This window comes from Nestor notabilis, unplaced genomic scaffold (genome assembly GCF_000696875.1).
Source record: "Nestor notabilis isolate BGI_N333 unplaced genomic scaffold, ASM69687v1 scaffold11980, whole genome shotgun sequence".
Lineage (NCBI taxonomy): Eukaryota > Metazoa > Chordata > Aves > Psittaciformes > Psittacidae > Nestor > Nestor notabilis.
In genome coordinates, this window is record NW_009909733.1 from 25,208 (window position 1) to 43,657 (window position 18,450).

The 18,450-nt window shown below is 37.6% G+C and overlaps 1 protein-coding gene across 1 annotated transcript in view; it reads left to right on the plus strand.

Annotated features, from left to right (window-relative positions):
- The window catches only part of LOC104410837 (calcium uptake protein 2, mitochondrial-like), a gene marked incomplete at both ends in the record, with an annotated part of 39,211 nt that extends 21,924 nt beyond the window's left edge, over positions 1-17,287 (plus strand). The window contains 5 exons of the mRNA XM_010021137.1: positions 2,489-2,520; positions 2,630-2,705; positions 7,338-7,385; positions 11,514-11,596; positions 17,225-17,287. Of these exons, the coding sequence (XP_010019439.1) occupies positions 2,489-2,520; positions 2,630-2,705; positions 7,338-7,385; positions 11,514-11,596; positions 17,225-17,287 (302 nt within the window). The remainder of the gene's footprint in view (positions 1-2,488; positions 2,521-2,629; positions 2,706-7,337; positions 7,386-11,513; positions 11,597-17,224) is intronic.
- Between the last annotated feature and the right edge of the window lie 1,163 nt (positions 17,288-18,450).

Sequence of the window (18,450 nt, forward strand, 5' to 3'; positions counted from 1 at the left end):
CTAGTCAAAGGTAGCATGAGCACCTCTGTGTTGTTGTTACCATCTTTTCAGCTCTGAAAGTCAGTTGGCACGTCAATATCTTAAATGTCATCTCAAGGGTGACCACAGCTAAATGCAAGAGAGAAGATACTGATGGCTGCCGCAGCCATGTGTATGAGCTCTAGGCAGTTGCAGTTGTTACTGCTGACTGGTGAAAAGAAAGTCCATATGCCTACAACTGAGTGCCTGAAGTTTTTCGGAGTTGCTTTGCTGAACACAAAATGAAGAAAAGAATATGGACTTAACCATGGAGCCTCACAAATTTGGCCAACTAGTGTCTCAGCTGTAGCTCCCAGTGATTTCTCTTTACCTTACATCAGTTATTCATGCCTTTACTGTTCGAGCTTGCAGAGTACAGCTTGTCTCCCTTCATTGTCTTTGTGGATGCTGATAAAAGGCTACTGCCTGTTATGCTGCTGCAGTAGCGGGTACTGTCCCAGATGTGATGCTCTTGGGGCCACAGAAAAGTGGAATGAGTGGAGCTGCTGTTAACCGAAGGAGGGTGTATGGCTGGCTTCAATTCAGAGTGGTTTTCCCTTTTTTATTTCGGATAGTGTTTTTATTAGGCTTACAGCCTGGCTCATTCCCTCCTATAAGGCTTCTCACTACATGGACCTCCCAGAGCTGAAAGAGCTGCTGTAGCTTAATTCCACATTGAAATACACTATACAGAGATGGCGACATTTCAGAGCTGAGATCTGAATCACTTAATTAGCTAAATAGCCATTCATTAAAATGCTGTGCAGCATTGAACATTGTTAAACTGGTGTTAAATTGCACTGCTCAGGACTCAAGTCTTACTGGATGTCATGATTTTTGCTTGTTTTCCCAAACCGTTATTAGTCTGACTTCCTTTATCTCAATTGAGGCAAAGTAGAGTATTTCATACATCCTTTGAGCTACAAGGTATCTATCTATGTAGCTTTATATATATATATGGGTGAAAATATGCATACATGCACTACACAAAAATGTATTCATCCACAGTAACAGGTGGTGCTGGTAACACCTGTTACTGGGGTCACTCAACACTCCAGTATTAAAACCCTAATTTTAGTTGCTTATAACTTTTGTCAAACTCAAACATTTGGGTTGAAATGTAATGTGCCAGGTGTCTGCCTTAGGCTGATTTGGGGGATAGAGGGTGGGGAGAGGAATTTATCATCAAAACTGTTATTCACGGTTCAGGGAGCAGAAACCAGGGCACTGGTTTGCCTGTGCTGGAAAAGGAACTATTGCTAGTTGAGATGTTTCAGCAGCTTCCCTTGCCTGAAGCCAAACATTGCCAGTGGAGACCCCCTGCATCTGGGGGTCTTTTGCCAGCATTATGGAAATTCACTGTTTTACTGAGGAAGCACCTCTGTCTAGCTAGATTATGGGCCTGTGAAAATGCTTGGTAAAAGTTTGTTGATAGCTGCCCACCAGCTCCACCACGTCTGTTTCCAAACAGCAGTGCTGCACCAGTGACCCTTCGGATACAAGATGCCCATGAAGTGACAGAGTAAGCCTTGAAGTCTGAGCGTGGAGCAGAGGAGCCTGCTGCATGCAGGGCACCAGTCCTCAGAGCGAATGCAAAGCAGCTCAGATTGTGCTTGCACAGTGTGACTAAATAGAAGGGAATGGTTGGCTGGAATCCAGAGGAACTGGTTATTAAGGATGGAAGAGTGAAGGACACAGGGTTTTAAGAAATGCATGAGGAGAAATGCTGAGGAGAAAGACTGGTGTGTTAGGGTAGACAAACTGCAAAGGGATGGAGCCTCCTGCCAGTCCATGATCTCAGGATTTCTGAGGTCCCTGCCTAACCAGCTGAAGCTTTCCACTGATAATACATTGCAGTTCCTCAGATGGGTGATACAGAGAGGAATACAACCTATGCTGCTGCCAGTGGCTGCCCTATTTAAGTGTGTAAACTTGAACCTACTAATAAACGCTTAGGAGTCTGCATGGTTTCATCTGGTGCTGTTTCATGAAGTGGAGTTCTTCAATTTACTTCTGCTTAATAGAAACATCAACACTTTCATTCTTTTTTCTCTTTTTTTAGTATTTCCTAGTTTTTGCATACTTAGCCTGCACTTGAAGGATTATTACATGTGCATGCAAATCCCTTTGTAAATGCTACAGTTGTTTCCTACTGTATAACCTTGCTTTGGAATCTGTACTACATTTGTGGATCACAGTACACAAAATCACACTAGGAAGTCAGTCACAGATACCAGTGGGCTGTCGTTTCTTCTAGGTTGCAAGAACTCTTGAAACAGACTGCTCATATTATTTTTAAATGTTGTCCTTTCTTGATCATTGTGGGAATTAGAAACAAATTGCCTGTTGCAAAATACTCTGTTTCATATTACTTAGCATTTTCCCATAAAAATCTGAAGAAATGCCACAGAACCTGATCAAAGTTTAATGTCAGTTTGTTATTGAATAATGATGATTTTTGTCTTTATAGGTAAAGCTTCAGCCAAGAAGCTGACAAAAAAGGTAAACAAAATGTTCCTTTCCTTCTTCAAAAGAACTTACATTCTTTCTGTTACTCAACTGAATAGACTTCAAAAATTGGCTTTATATTTTCTTGTTTGTGTCTTTAAAGGAGGTAGATGCTGCACTGCTGTGTGTTACCAAAGCTAAACCAGGACCGACCTTTTTTAGAGAGCTTGGTGATAAAGGTAATGAGCACTTTTCATAGTGAAAAATACATCTCGCTTTTTATCTCGTTATATGGTGTGAATTGAATGTATTTTTAAAGAAAGTTTCAGGGATTTGACTTCATTCCCATCTAGCCAGTAGCTCTCTACTTGGCAAAACTCTCAGTTATGCAAGAGAGAGTAAAGAGGCAGGGCTGGGAATTGAAAGCCTTCTGAGGTGCTGGAAGTCATGACAGAAATCAGAAAGCCTGCTTGGAGAAAAGAGCTAAAGGGATGACTTCAGCATAAAATGGGCTTTTAAGACTTGTTACTAAGCTGCTGTTTCAATATAACTTAAATGCATGGAAACTAAGACTAAAAATGAAATTTGTATCTAATTATGTAAAGTGGTATCCCTGATTCCAAGCAACCTGGTCTAGTGGAAGGTGTCCCTGCCCATGGCAGGGGGTCAGAACTAGATGATCTTTAAGGTCCCTTTCCGACCCAAACCATTCTGCGATTCTTCGACTTCAACAGCTTGGTGGCCCTTCACAACACTGATGTGCTTTAGTTTCTTTTCACCCAGCATTTCCAGCTTGTATCATGCTACATAAAGAGAAAATTCTGAAAGCTAGGATATTGTTTGTTTAACCACAGGGAGTTAAAGAACACCAAATAAACACCTCATTAGCATAAATTAATTGCAAGGGAAAAAAACAAACAAGAGGGTCAAGGGAACCACATAAATGAGTAATTAACCATTTCACCAGTAACAAAGACTGAAATTCCCAAACTAATGAGAAAGACCAACAGCGTTTATTCACAAACTCTGTGTGGTAAGAGTTCAGCCTGTGTTCCTTGTCCCACAGATGGTTCTGGAAAATAAAGCTGCCTTTGCACTGCTGCAGTTCCTTGGCAGGCATGAGCCATGCTCTCTCCATGCACAGCAGATCCCTGGGCATGGCTGGGAGCTCATGGCCCATTCTGCCTGCAGTTCATTTCTTACATCCTTCTGCTGATCTTGAGGGGTCTTCAGCTGGGTGCCTTGCTTGTCAGTCCACTCCTGCAAGCTCCAGCATACCCCAGCAGCCCTGAAACATCTCTGAACAAGTTGAACATTATTTTTCTCCTCTCCTAAGGAAGGCTGGATTTTGTATTGAATAGTTATTCTTGCCATTTCAAACTAATAACCATCATGTGCTTTCCCAGGATGGGGTTTAAAGGATTCCCAGTCATTAATTCTTGGATATTTTTTTCTCTATCCCTGATCTTGTAGAGCCTTTCTTTTTCTTGTGGCTGACACTGCAAATCCCCAAAGCATTCTGCCTGGGAAAACCAGGAGTCCACCAACAGAAAGTGAAAACATAGCAAATCAGCACAAGCCTCCTTTTATTGCACTTCTGCCAGCTGACTGCTTGGCAAAAAGCGTGCTTGGTGATAAGCTCGGCCCGACATCTTTTGCATTCTGGACAAGGTATTGATCTCCCCTTGTTTAGGACTGTAGGTCGATATACTCTGTCTTTCAGAGGTCAGGTAGGAGTGTGAGATGATGCAGGAATATTCAGTGTAGTCATCCATGTGTATCCACAGCACATGGAGTTTTTACAGTTTTTGGTCATGATGCCTCTTTAGTGACTTTGATGCTTTTACTTTGAGATGTATTATTATTACATTTTTTAAATGTAAATATTTATGAATTAATACTGCTTTTACAAGTACCAGAATAACGAATCTACACCTGTTCCACTGTTTAGCTGAGATTATTTTAACTACCTTCAATTTAAGTATTGAGTAGAGGGAAGCTGTCATCAGTCCAGTTTGTAAAATGTAATCCTAGGGAATTCTGCCTTCTAGTGGGCAGTTTTAAAATTCGTGTCATATTTTGTGGGAATGTTTTTGACTTATTCAGTGATAAAAATATTGTGCTGTCAGCATTTGCTATCAAGTTTGAGGGTAGAGATTTCTAGGGAGGGATAGGGAAGGTTCATTTAGTGTTAGAAAATGACAGTATTTTGCTGATGCTAACTGCAGATATTTGGCTGCAAGTATGCTGAGTCATTCAACTGTATGTGAAGCTTTAATTGTTTAAATTTTGTTTGGACATGAATATAATTTTCTAGGGTTTGGTTTTGTTGTTTGCAGGGTTTTAATTTGTTGCATTGCATCTTTTAATTTGAGTAACTTTGTAATGACTACTGTAGAATAAAAATAAAATTGCCAAAATATTTAATTTACTTTATGGATAAGGTAAATTGGCTATTCACTACAGGTAGTAAAGGGATAATAAAATCAAAATAAGATTTTTAAAGAAAATCAGTACACAAGTTAAAAAAAAAATCTTGTCTCGAAGTATTTTAGTGTAATCAGTCTGCCAGAAAAAGGCAGGCTATGGATTTGCTTTAAGGCACTGAAATAGGTTTTAAAGAACAATTAAGATTTAATTTTTTTTTACATATTTTTATTATATTTACCTTTTTACCTATTTTACTATATCAACTTTTCAATCAGCTTACACTAAGATGATGAAAACAAGAGTCTGTGACTCACCCTGCCATTTCTTACAAAGCTACTCTTCTCAACCCTCTGCAATTTGAGTGAATAGAGCCATCATGCTTCTCCCTTGAGACAATAAGCAGGGTGCTGTCTTTAAATTGGTCTTTTCTTTGCATCCTACCACCTCCAGATAAATTTTGCAGTCTTTCTGCAAAATTTTGTAGGGTACAGTGTTTCCTGTCTACCCATATAGCTAAAACTACCCAGGTGCCTGGCATTTTGTATCTCAATTATTACAACTTTAACAAACATAATCTGCCATCTTAATATCTTTCCAAATGCTTTGATAAATATGTTTTTCTTATGTGACTCCTTTGAGTGTATAATCTCTTCTTTTGTATCGCAACACTAGGCTCTCCTTGTTCGGTTTTATCTCGCATAAGCTGCTTGTCTTGACCTTCCAGGTCTTCCTTAGACTCTCCCTGTGCAGCACATCTCAAGACAGCCAAGAGGCAAACTACCACTTCTCCTTGGACAGTGATGCTGGCCTTCAGTGCTTGCTCTTTAAATTTTCAGGCAGGGATCTCTGTGCTGATACCATTGCAGTCTATGACTGGGAAGTGTTTTCTATATAGACTTGAAAAGTTACTGCCTTGTCTTCCTTTTATTTTTCCTTTAAACATTATTTTGCTGTGTCATACACACACACCAAAAAAAAATCCAAAAAAATGAAACCACCACCAACCAACATTTTAGTTCTTTTTTTTTTTTGAATTTGTAGAGATCCTGGGCACTTTGTCTAGGAACACAATTCCAAGTTTTACAGAAATGCGAACAGCGATTTACATTCTTCCAATGGCAGTAACCCTAAAACTTGTAAGCAAAACTAAATCTTTGAGATAAAAGTATTTTTTATTTCCACAAGACTGTGGTGCTGTGCTGATTTACACATGATGCATGCTGGATGATAGGGTGAATAACCCTATTTTAATGGTGAGGAAAGCTGTGATATGGAACCACAGTGACTTGACAACAGGATCAGCATTAGACTAGTCTTTAGCTAAGATTATTCTCAGATTTTCAGACTCTTGCAGTCAGTAATTTAATATTTCTAAAGTCTGGTACTTAAAACTTAGTGTTAAGCCACTATCTGAGGTCAAATACAAATGCTGTTGGTTCTGCACAGTAATTTATCAGAAGTTAATTGTTTATCACTGAAGCTTAAGTGGATTCCTTATCTATCAATTAACTAAATATAAATTATAAAAAGTAGTTTATCTTTGCATACATAGGCATGTTTGAACTTCCTTATTTTAAGCAGCTTCAGTATTATACAATGTTTAGCTCACAAGTTAAAAGTAGCTCAGTTATTTTGCAAAATTATTTATAAAGAAGCCCTTTACATTTTTTCTCCAAACATTATTGCAGGGCAGATGGTTCAGATTCTGTTGTTTAACCACCCTCATTAGGCACTCTCTATCTTTAGCTTGTATGCTCTATTTTGACGCTATCACATCTTTGTGTTTGTTCAGGCTTTTCACTTAAGGCGGTATTTCAAACAAAAACACTGGAATTTTCCTTCAAAAGGGGGGAGAATACTTTCACTTTGTAGAAAGGACATGTTCCTATTTAAGAAAAAAAGCAAAAAAAAAAAGAAGCCTCCTCTTGGCATGCGGCCCAGCAGTACTATCAGCACAATCTAGCAGCTTGGCAGCTTTGTGTGTTGCCATGTTCCCCTTGAGAATTAGAGGGAAGCTATTCTCTGCCTTCATGAGCCTGCCAAAGGATGGAGGACTTTGTTCCTTGAGAGTAACGTTAGAGTAGTTCTCCTCCCAGGTACTAAATGTGACAAAGCACATTTAATTTATTTGCCTTTTATATAAACATTAAATGTTTTCAGTGAGAATCCAAAGATTTAGTGTAGGCCTTTTATTAATACCAAATAAACCTTACTTTCTTGATTAGATGTGAACATTGATGAGTCTCTGGTTAGGGAATTTTACCTTCAGAGCACTAGAAACAGAAGCAAAAGCTTTATTGAATAATAATGTGGCTTACTTTAATAACTATTTAATATGATGTTAAACTACATTTTTTATGTTTGTAAGATTTGATCTTTCAAGTCTTGCTGTAAGTATGTGGGGGGTTTTGCAAGTCACTTTTTACCTCTTTTTGTTTCAGGGTTGATATCTTATGCAGAGTACCTATTTTTGCTGACAATCCTTACAAGTAAGTATTATGTGTGAATACTCAGCTAATAACAGCTTTCCAGTAACTTTTTCTGATATTTTCTAAATTTCTACGTTATAGGAAAATGTAAAGAACTATCATATATAGAATGATAAGGCATTAATATAAATGGATATAACTTTAATTGATTGCATAGTGTCACCACTGGTTCATAGCAGGACTTCAAAAATCATGCTAATCCCTGCTCCATGAGATCAGAGAAGTCTTGCAAGTGACTTTGAGAGGGGAGAGACACTAGTTGCAGGACCACATAATAAGGGGAAGAAAAACAGTGGGGGAAGATAAATAATTTGTTTAATAGATAGTAGTTTTAGTCATTTTGGACAATGGGACATTATAGCTCATGCAATGGTGTAAAAAGCTGTTGTGGTGTCTGGAAGGTTGTTGCCTATTATTCATGTGTTCAGATGTGCAATGGATGATATACATAAACAGCAGAATTCCACAGTGTCTTTTTGTTCTACTTTTTAATCCTTTTATTTTTTCCTTTTGACTTTATTTCTCCAAGTATTTTGCAGGTATTTCTGCCCCCTCCTTTGCCTCCTTCCTTTATCTTTTTTTAAAAAACTTTTTTGTTTGGTACTTGCTTTATCTGCAAACAGCAGGCATTTTTATTGTGCATGGAAGTGATCTTGGATCTTCAGGGTTTCCTCACCCACCCTTACTCTGTGACATGCTTGCCACCTCCCAGTGCTGTTCTGATGAGGCATAGGTGATGCTGGAAAATCCCAAGATTTGGGATGAGTGCAATGAGCATTACTCAGTAAGACCCATAGACTAGTAGTGAAGTAGTCCTCATGCATGTCCACATAATAGTCCATATGCAGTCTTGTTTGACTTACACAGGTCTAACATTTTAAACAAGGGACAAAACCAGGCATACTCATGGTATCAGCGGATGGGGAAAGGAGAGAAGGAAGCAGTTACTCTTACCACAATAGAATGTAGATGCTTGAGCCTCATCACTTCTGTGGCTGCGAGGTCCACAATTTACACAAATGGACAAATTTTCCTTGCTCTAGTAATCCACCCTCTCACAGCGTAGTATGAAAAAGTAACATTGTTCTCCAGAGAGTCGAGAGAGTTATGTCCAGCCTTCACAGATGATGATCATTGGTGCACATCTCTCACACAGGTTAGGTAGCCCTTTTGTAATTTATCTCATCTCTTACCAGAACTGCATTAGTTCCTGCTGCATGGTATGAAGGGTGATTTCTTAGGATATTTCAGCTAGTACACAGTATTAAATAGTGTATGTGCATTAGGATAACCTATTTAACATGCAAATACACTCTTATCACCAGTAGTGACTGTCCAGTCCTACATGCAACTCAGACATGAGTTATACCATGTGTTCAGCTGGTTTCTTTAAATCATAAATAATTCAGGTCTAGCCCAGTTAGAAAGTCAATTTTAAAATATTTGCTGCAACTCAAAAAAGGATTTTTTTTTCTTTAAATGATAACCACAACAGCCACATTGTAGCTTCAGAAGAATACCTTAATTAAAGTTACAGAAATAGGTGCCAAAGATTCTATTTCTTTAAAAATCTATGGCAGCTGAAAGTAAATTCATGCTGATTTATTGGCTGAAGCAATTAGAAAATTGAAGCAGTATAAGAGCAAGTTGTTCCACTTCTCCAGACAATCAAGCAACATTACTTTTCACAGAATTTACATAGGAATGTATTGAACTGCAAAAACAAAGGCGCATTTTGATGCAGGATAAAAATGCAGTGGCTAATGTTGCTGCTTTGGTTACGCAGAGAGTTATCATACAGATCAGTTTGAAAGCAAATATCAACGCTTGTTAGTGCCTCTGTCTTTGCCTAACGAGTATCCCATGTCAGTCAGTCCCCATTTGCACAACCTGTCTCTCTCACTAGTGAGAATTAATTTGAGATTTCTTAAAGCAGCCATTAATATTTAAATGATTTCTTCTAAGTCACCAACAGAGCAATATGGAAATGGGAAATGTCACCAGGTTTCCAGGGTCCTGATTCCAGGACACTGCTGACCAGACCATGCTGCTTGTCATACAAAAGCACTGTCTCTAACGCTGAACTTGAAAATGTAATTTTGCAGAAAAGGTCATATTTTGCCCTCTGTGATCCCCTTTTCTCTTTTCTGTGTGCCTTATATCATTGCTATCTTTTTCCTTCCAGTGCTGTATTGAATTTAATTTCCAGCAATTGGTTAATGGAGCTTCTGGTAAAGCCCTGTCTGGTAAAGGAGCCCAGGAACTGAACTTGTTTGTTTTACTCAAAGCTTCATTTCAATTAGCCAGTCACACAAGTTGACAGCTTGGTCAATGTAGGAATAGTTGGAGGGGATGCACCTAAGTCTAACCTGCACTCACAGTCAAGATGAAGCTCTTCTATTCAGATTTTGGAATTTTGCCTGATTCTAATTAAATACAAATATATCTGAGGTAGTCTTTGAACTATGCTTATTTTTCGAACACATACCTTTTGGGTTACATCATATCAGATAAGTATGTCATCTCTGAACAGTAAAAGCAGCTTTAGGTCCTATATTTTCAGTAACAGCTCTCTTATCTGAAAATTCCAACACAGATGGTATGAATTACTATTAAATACATCAATTATTTTTATTCTCTAAATATGTTATAGGATATGCTCATCTTGCTTTTGTACTAGTAACGCAAATTTAGTGTGTGGCATTTCCATGGAAAGGAAACCAGTTCTAAGTATTACAATGCAGTTGCTGGGGAAGGGATCTGCTCTGCAGATTGCAAGGGTATTTATAAAATATCCCTGCATCACTGGGTTGTTCCACAGAGATTTTTAGTTGACTGATGAAGATGTAGTTACATCTAAAATGTAAAAGTAGTTCTTACTTTAACCATCTTCTTATCACTTAAAAGGAATGGGATATTTCTTTAATTTGTTCCCTTTGCAGAAAGATTCCTAAAAAAAAAAAAAAAATTGCAAGACTTAAAACTTTACAGGATGGAGCTGGAAGAATGTATTTCCAAAAGAAAAACTGCAAAGGCATTAGAGCTTTTTAGAGATACTGCTTCACTGTCCTCATGAGTCCAACATTATTCTTGGAAACACAAATATATTCTAGAGACGATAAGTCTGTGGCTTTCATATTAATGCTTGACTTGACTGGGTTGTGGAACTAATTCACCTGCTCCCATAAATTACTGGGATAAGTGCTTGCTACTGCAGTGAACTATAACTACATTTCAGCAGCACGCTGCTCCTGTGTGGGCTTGCTAATGAGTGAGTTCACCTCCTATAAGCAAAGCAAGATCAGGAAATTGTGGGAAGGAGCTCAAAACACTCCATGTTTTTATAGTGCCTGCAAGACTCAGAACTCATTACATTTTTGTGTTGAGAAGAAACATCCATTTGGTGAAGGAAATGCAGGGTAAAATCGCATAAAATTCCTGAAAAAAATCAGCTAGATGGGAATCGTACAAAACATGCTTTAGTCCAAAAAAGCCAAAAAGAGTGGTTTATTACATCTCAGTTAGCCTGGGGCTAACACAGCAGGAGCAGGAGCCGAGAGAGCTGGCCACAATTACAAGATCGGTCTGTTTGCTGGGGAAGACTAGGGAAGACTGCAAATACTGGCATACAGTAATGCATGCAAAAACTGCCTGAGGGGTACACTACTAGCTCTTTCAGGCAGTTTGGGAATTATTATTGGTTTCTCAAAGCACTTTCCAGTCTTCTCACCTGAAAACGAGCTCTAGTAAACAAGGCAGAGCTCAACATCAGAAGTGACATGGGATTATGGAGACATCTATTGAAAATACCTAAGACCAGGATAGGACATGCAACATTTTTACAGTTGTTGGGATCAGATGGACATCTGTGGTGGTCCTTAGGCACAGCTGGCATTTCTTGCTTTGCCATTGCACTAATTATCCCTTGAAAGGGTAGTAAAAAGGTGCTTGAAAATGTTTTGCCTATATTGGAGGAGGTGCATATGGTTTACTGGAAATATCATATACATGCATAACAATGGAGAACTGAACCATAGGCAATATTCCTTTTGCATTAAATGTTTCAGTACTAGTATAAGAGTGTGTGTATGTGTATTTACAATAAAGTTCTTTTGCAATTTATTGCAGAACCCCAGACTGGATTTCAGATTGCCTTTAAAATGTTGGATACAGATGGCAATGAACAAGTTGAAAAGAAAGAATTCTTTAAGGTATGTGTATTTGTATGAATATGTATTTTATAAATAAAGATTCAGTGAAATCTTCAAGCCTATTTTTCAGGCTGATCTATGATCACATACTTACAAAAATACTTTATAGGAAAGAAGCACATACTAAACCATTGCTGAAGTAGTTATCATACTTGAATCCACTTCTATAAATATTATCTTTGACTTGTATCTAAAAATTTGTTATTGGGGAAGTAGCAGTTGGTGTACACCAATTAATCCTGTGATTAATATGGGAATATGAATAATCAGATGGAAAAGTCTTTTATTTTCTATATATTTTGAATTTATTTTTTTTAATTCACCATCCTCTCTTTGTTCTTACTCCTTCCGGTTGTGCAGGTTTTTTACCAATTCACACTTTGGAGAGTAACAGAAGTTTTTCCCCTGATTTGTGTAAAATACAGGGCAGAAAGCCACATGCTTAAAAACCAAAGAAAATCTTGTTCTGATCTGTTACAGAAGCATAGGCTTAATGATACAGCTTATTCAACTTTTAAGTATTAAGAGACTGTTAACTAAACACTTCTTGTCAAAAGTTGAATGCAAAATTAACAAATGTAATTTCTAATAGACTTCCTCGGCTTAATTCAGATCATTCATTCGTATTGGAGGTGACTAGAGAGCAATTTTATAAGAAGCTGAAATAGCTACTAGAATGCAGATTTTTTTTCTGTCACTAGCATAAAGTTAAAGATGATCACTAATGCAACAACTCTGGAGAACTACAGAATCTACAATTTCTAAAGATGCACCAACTGATAGAGAAATTACCAAAATTTAAGTGTACTTTCGTAACCTTAAACTCTGAATTAATGATACAGTTGCTATTAGCATATTTGCACTGCTAGCCATTTTTTAGTGAATTGTCTTTTAGCAAGATTACAATTGATATATTTTAAAATACTGTAAAAATACTTTCAGACATAGTAGTACTACTTGAAAATAGTACCTGAAATTAGACCATTTCCCAAGACAGTGTTCTCAGAAGCCCTAACTGAGCCTGCAGATACCCTGCCCTCATTTGTTGCTGCACAAAATCTTTTAAGCTTGAAGAATTTGCTCTGTTGAAATGTTAATTATTCTGATGATTTTTAAAAAGAGATCAAATTCTAACTAAAGCCATTATTTTTAACCTGCTAAACCTGGTACAGTCCTACTGAATTATTATCAGAGTAGCAGTGCCCTGGTCACTGTTATGGAGGTATTGTTCATCTACAAAACAGTATGTTACTGGGGGAAATAAGTTCATGAACACAAGTGAATGTATTCAGCCTGTGGTGCCTCTGCACCACATTGCCATGTTAGCAGTATTTCCTTTAAACTGGTACTGTGTCAGTTAAGCAAATAGGGAGATTCTTGCAGAAATACGGCACAACGCTCTTGGGGAGATGTACAGTATGTCATATATTTAATGTCCATTATCCATTTCATGTAACTCTAATTGAATAAGCCAGTATGAACAACAACAAGTCATCAAAGCTAGAGGTGAAAACATTATACAAATCATTAAAAATAATTTGATTTCTGTAGAGACAATCAAATTAAATTAAAATTATTCTAGTTAGATAGATTGTTACTTTGCATTTACATTATGGGCTGTATTGACTAATACAGGGTGGTAAAAATAACCTTATAAATTGCTATGTCAACTTACAAAAATCATCAAATTCAAAGAAGTCCCACAGGATGCAAGCTAGTTAAAAGATGAGTTTTCTTACATGACTGTCTACTTAACATTTATAAATGGTGACTATTTTAAAGCCAAACTTAATTTTTATAGGTTAGGTTTAAAAATAAAATTTTTGGAACATAAGAACCTGGGAAAATACATGTGCATTAATCTGTGTATGCTAGTTCTGCATGCATCGTAGAATGCTGCTGTATATCTAACAAGTTAGTAGATTGTGTGGCTGATCTGTCATTTATCTTACCCCAGTTGGCATCTCAGGAAAATGTATCTGAACTATTCTGTAGTTATTTCCACACTCCGTTTGACAATACTATCAGGAAATGTATGTGAGGAAAGGGCAGTGGAAAAGCACAGCAAAGCATTAGGATGTGGTTATCGTAAGCAGGATGTGATGCGAAAAGAAATTTCAGTGTTACTTGCTTTGTCTCCTCCCTACTTCCCATCCATTATCTACTGATTAGACATCTGTCTAGATCTACGTTACTTATTGATCTAGACTGTAAATTCTTTAAGGTCAAACCTCGACTTTTTGTTTGCAATATGTGTATCACTCCTTGAATTGTGTATTTCTCAGCTCTCACATGTTACTGGATAAACAGGTACAAGATGTATCATGTGAGTCATTCAGGGAAGGGAGAAAGGTGACACAAAGAGTCTACAACCTAAGTCCTTTGCACCTGCAGCACGTGATGGAAATAGGCTGTTCAGACCTATATGGATCACATACTGAAGAAGTGTGAGATGCAGGTTTCCCAGTATATTCAGTGCTCTTTGCTAACATAAATGAATGTTCAGGAAAGAAAATCTTGAATGCAACTGCATGTTTTCAATTGGAGCATTTATCATGTCCTCCATAGCCTTTCCATTTCTGTATGTATTTTCTTCTTTTCCAGCAGAGATATGAGTCTGTCCCTTCCCAGGAACAGACTCTTGTTATCTCTCCTCCCTACTTCTTTATTTCAAAGCCAGTCTACTTTGATTTCTGCTTCATCCATGTTTCACTGGTAAACCTTAACAATGCAAGAGACTTTCAGTATTAGGGCCCAGAATCACAGCGGTCTGTATTTTGAGGTGGGCATCTGCAAGGACTTGTTGTGTTGACCTGCAACTCCAGGGTGAAGAAGACGTGAAGAAACCACATATTCCCAGAGGATAGTTGCCATCCTTTAATCAGCCTCTCCCAGAGTGCAAAGAATTGTTTCTCAGCGCCATATTTTCTGCATCTCTGTGAGGACAGTAAGATACTTGTGAACTCTAAAACTGGTACATATTGGCCAGAGAGGTGGTGGATGTGCCATCCCTGGAGACATTCAAGGCCAGGCTTCACATGGTTCTGGGCAAACTGACCTAGTTCAAGATGTCCCTGCTTATTGCAGAGAGGTTGGACTTGGACTAGATGACCTTTGAAGGTCCCTTCCAACTGAAACTGCTCTATGATTCTGTAACTCTGCACTTCCAAGACATTCGTAAGAGACTTGGTGAGGGGAATTTCCAGACATATGCATATAAGAACCTATGTGCATTAATCTGAGACCTCCCATCAAGAATGACCAAAGGTCCCAAAATCCCCAGCAAGTGAGGAGTTTGCCTAACTCTGTCCTGACGAAAGATTTCTAAGTAAAATTAATAACAATTCAAAACTATTGGGAATGGAGGTAGGGTAATGCTGATGCCACATGTAAGAGCTGTGTGATTTAAACTTTATAGACTGTCTTTATACACTTGCCCTTGACAGCACATACCACAAAAAACTTGCAGAGGTTCATCTAGGGCTGAATGAACCAGCAGCTGACACTGTCAGCAGTTGTGGTGGTTTGGTACAGAACAGCTCTGTGGTCCTGGAGCATTCACAAGCACACTAATCCCCCTTAAACAACTGGAAGATGTAAAATCACCTTTTTTTTTTTTTTTAAGACTGACACAGCCTTTCTGACAGCTCTTGTCTTCTTCAGAAAAGATTACTTCTTAGTATGTCTTTAGCAAAGAGACATCGGTTATGCATAATAGGTCTCATTATCTTTGAATTAGCCGAATTAGCCATTAGTATCTTGAGTGATGAACAGATATAAATATTAAATACAGATAAATGTTACATAGAACAGTTGTATTAAAGTCCATTTCTCAAGGGCAGAATTATTCTCCCTTTGTAATTGCTGCATTGTGCTGGAAAAAAATCTGCAAACTACTGGAAATATTATCAAGTACTAAAAGGATTTATATACTACGTAAGAAAACAACAAACTAAATCTTCCAGAACACCTGTTAAAAAGAATGATACTGTGTGTCTGTGCTCTTTAGTAGTGTCTGCAGATTTTTTAAGAGTCCTTTAAAAATAAAATCCAAAATTAAAAAAAAGCATATTTTCTCTTGTTTGGAAAATATTTGCAGTTGTGTATCTTGTATGTGAGCAAAAGATGGATTTTCCAGGTAAGAAAAAAGGTAGTTTTTCCATAAAGCACTTGTGTTTTTATCCGGAGCTCTATATTGCTGTTTTGCTATGAGGAAAATCGTAATGCTTTTAATGTACTAGTAAATTGTTCTCTGAGTGATCAAAAATAAAAAGAATTTGGAGAAACTTGGAAAAGCTAATACTGCTTAATTGTCTTTTTTACAGTATTTATTTTGATAAATACAATCCAGGCATGACATTCAAAAATAATAACAGGAAGTAGCTATCCTGAGGAACTCAAAACCTGAGGCTTATGGAAAAAAAACAGAACAGGTGAGGTAGTCAAAATTTGAAGGGCAAGGGAAGATCTTTAGCAACATGAAGAGTTGGTGGGGTTTTTTTCCTGCTCACTGCTTTACAAGCCCATATTGCTTCTCTAAACAACATAAATAAATAAATAAATAAATAAAAACTAAGAAGACTTTTGAAAACCCCACAAAATAATGCCTGTGCAAATTTGGTCATGGATTTTTTTTTCCTAGTTTTAGTGAGGAATCACTCAGAAATGTTTGAGAAGCAAACTAGAAGCTTTGAAAACCCTGAGTTTTAAAAGCATCTTTCCTGAAGTCTCCAAATCCAGAGTGATTGTTGTATGTCCATATCTATACTTGAAATGTAGTAAGTCCCTTGTTTTTTCATTTTTGCTGTCCTTTTGAGGATTCATTCAAAGGTCTGTGAAAGGTAGGTGTACCTTGTGCTATTTTGAATCACTCATTCTTGGGGCAGTGTTGACCTCCCAAGCTAAAATGCAGTCGAAGAAACCTTACAGCTGAGTTATACTTGAGGTGCTGCAAATTAATGTACTTTCTATATTGCCTTTAAGCTCTGCTTGAGACAGTGGAAGTTATGGTTTTAAACATGATTAATTTCAGTACTTCTTAGCTAACATATGCAAAATTCATTTATTTGTGGGGTGGAGGGGAAACTCAAACCACATTCTGCATAATGACAGTTCTGAAAATATGTTTGCTTATGTAATTAAATTATTCTTTGTTGTTAGGTGTACCTGAATCGAACAGGTATGTTTTTCATGTCTAGAAGATCGTGTCTGTAGCAGGACTATGTAAAGCTGTCTAGGAGGACAGCATAAAAATCACAGAATAATTTTTATTTCCCAAATGAACCTTTATGTTACACCTTTGATATTCAAAATCTTATGGAGTGAACGAAGGCCTTCTGATGCAATAAAGTCTCCTCTAAAAATAAAGTGCTAGGTTACAAGAGATATGTTCATATGCTCTCCTTGGTTATATTAACCAGAGTAGATAAGACATTCCTAGGAGAAAGTGTGTCTAAATAGCAAAACATCTTTAACTATGCAAATATTTTGTCATGAACCTTGCAGAAACATAATGACTTTATAATTAAGAAAAGGTGAAATTAATGAAAGTTTCTAAAAAAGGAAAGACTTGTAAGACCAAATTTGTAATTTTCTTGTGGGGTTTTTTTCCATGTTTTACAAATACAGCTACAGAAAATCATTGGGAAGGAAGATGATTTGAAAGCAGCTGGAGATGAAACAATATTTCAGGTATGAAATCTTTTTTTTCTTTACACAAACATTGTCATATTTCCCATGCACTTTAGATAAGCATATAAGCATCAGGTTTAGTGCATTAATTAAGTGAAAGTGCATGATTTGTCAGCTACATTCTAAATGAGGGAAAAAGATGTTTGTCGCTTCTGAATCTGATGAAATGTATGCAATTAATGTGTTTCATTACTGTGTAGTAATCCTCCACTCCATTACTTAGTTTCTGTAAGCATCTGCCTCAATGTAATTCTCTTCTGTTTATGAAGAACTGAGAAAAAACTCTGTATTGCCATATGAGAAAATACGGGTTTCCAAACAGAAATTGATACCTTAAACTTACATAAGTGCTGCTGTTGCAGTAATATCAGCTTATTTTGAGTTGGTTTGAAATGTAATTATGTCATTGAGGTGACAAAGGCAAGGATTACTTTAGTCAGATCTGCTTCCAGAAAGAAATGTTGTAGATGCAGACCAGAAGAAACCATATTAGAGGATGGTCTTCCAACTAGGTTAGAAGTTTCAGTGGATTTCAGGCCATTAGCAAATGGCAAATATATCTCAACAGTGAAAGGGACAGGAAAATTCCTGCTCTCTTTTGGCTGTTTTCCCCTGAATCCTGGCACTGCAATCTACCTTCTTCCCAGACAGGGTCTTTGCCATTTGCCATCTTTTCATCAGTCTGTACTCACCACAGAGACAAGGAGCTCTGAAAGATTAGGCATGAGGCAGTGACTGCACATGTTGGAAGCATTCAGTAAGGAATTTATACAGGATTCTGCTTTATAAACCTGTCGTGCATCAGCAGTCTATAGAGTTGGTCCAGCTCATGTTGCATCCTGACTAGAAGGAAGTACGGCAGGAGGACCAGGAGACCTCCATGAATGGATAAGGAACTACTGAGGAAACTTAGAGGGAAAAAAGAAGCTTATATAATGTGGAAGCAAGGACAGGTGGCCTCGGAAGATTGCAGGAACATTGTCCGGGAGCTAGGGACCAGATTAGGAAAGCTAAGGCCCAGTTAGAATTGAATCTGGCAAGGGATGTGAAAGATAATAGGAAAGGTTTCTGTAGGTACGTAGCAAATAAAAGACAGATTAGGGACAACGTGGGGCTTCTCCGAAAGCTGTCAGGAGAGCTGGCTACCCTGGATTTGGAGAAGG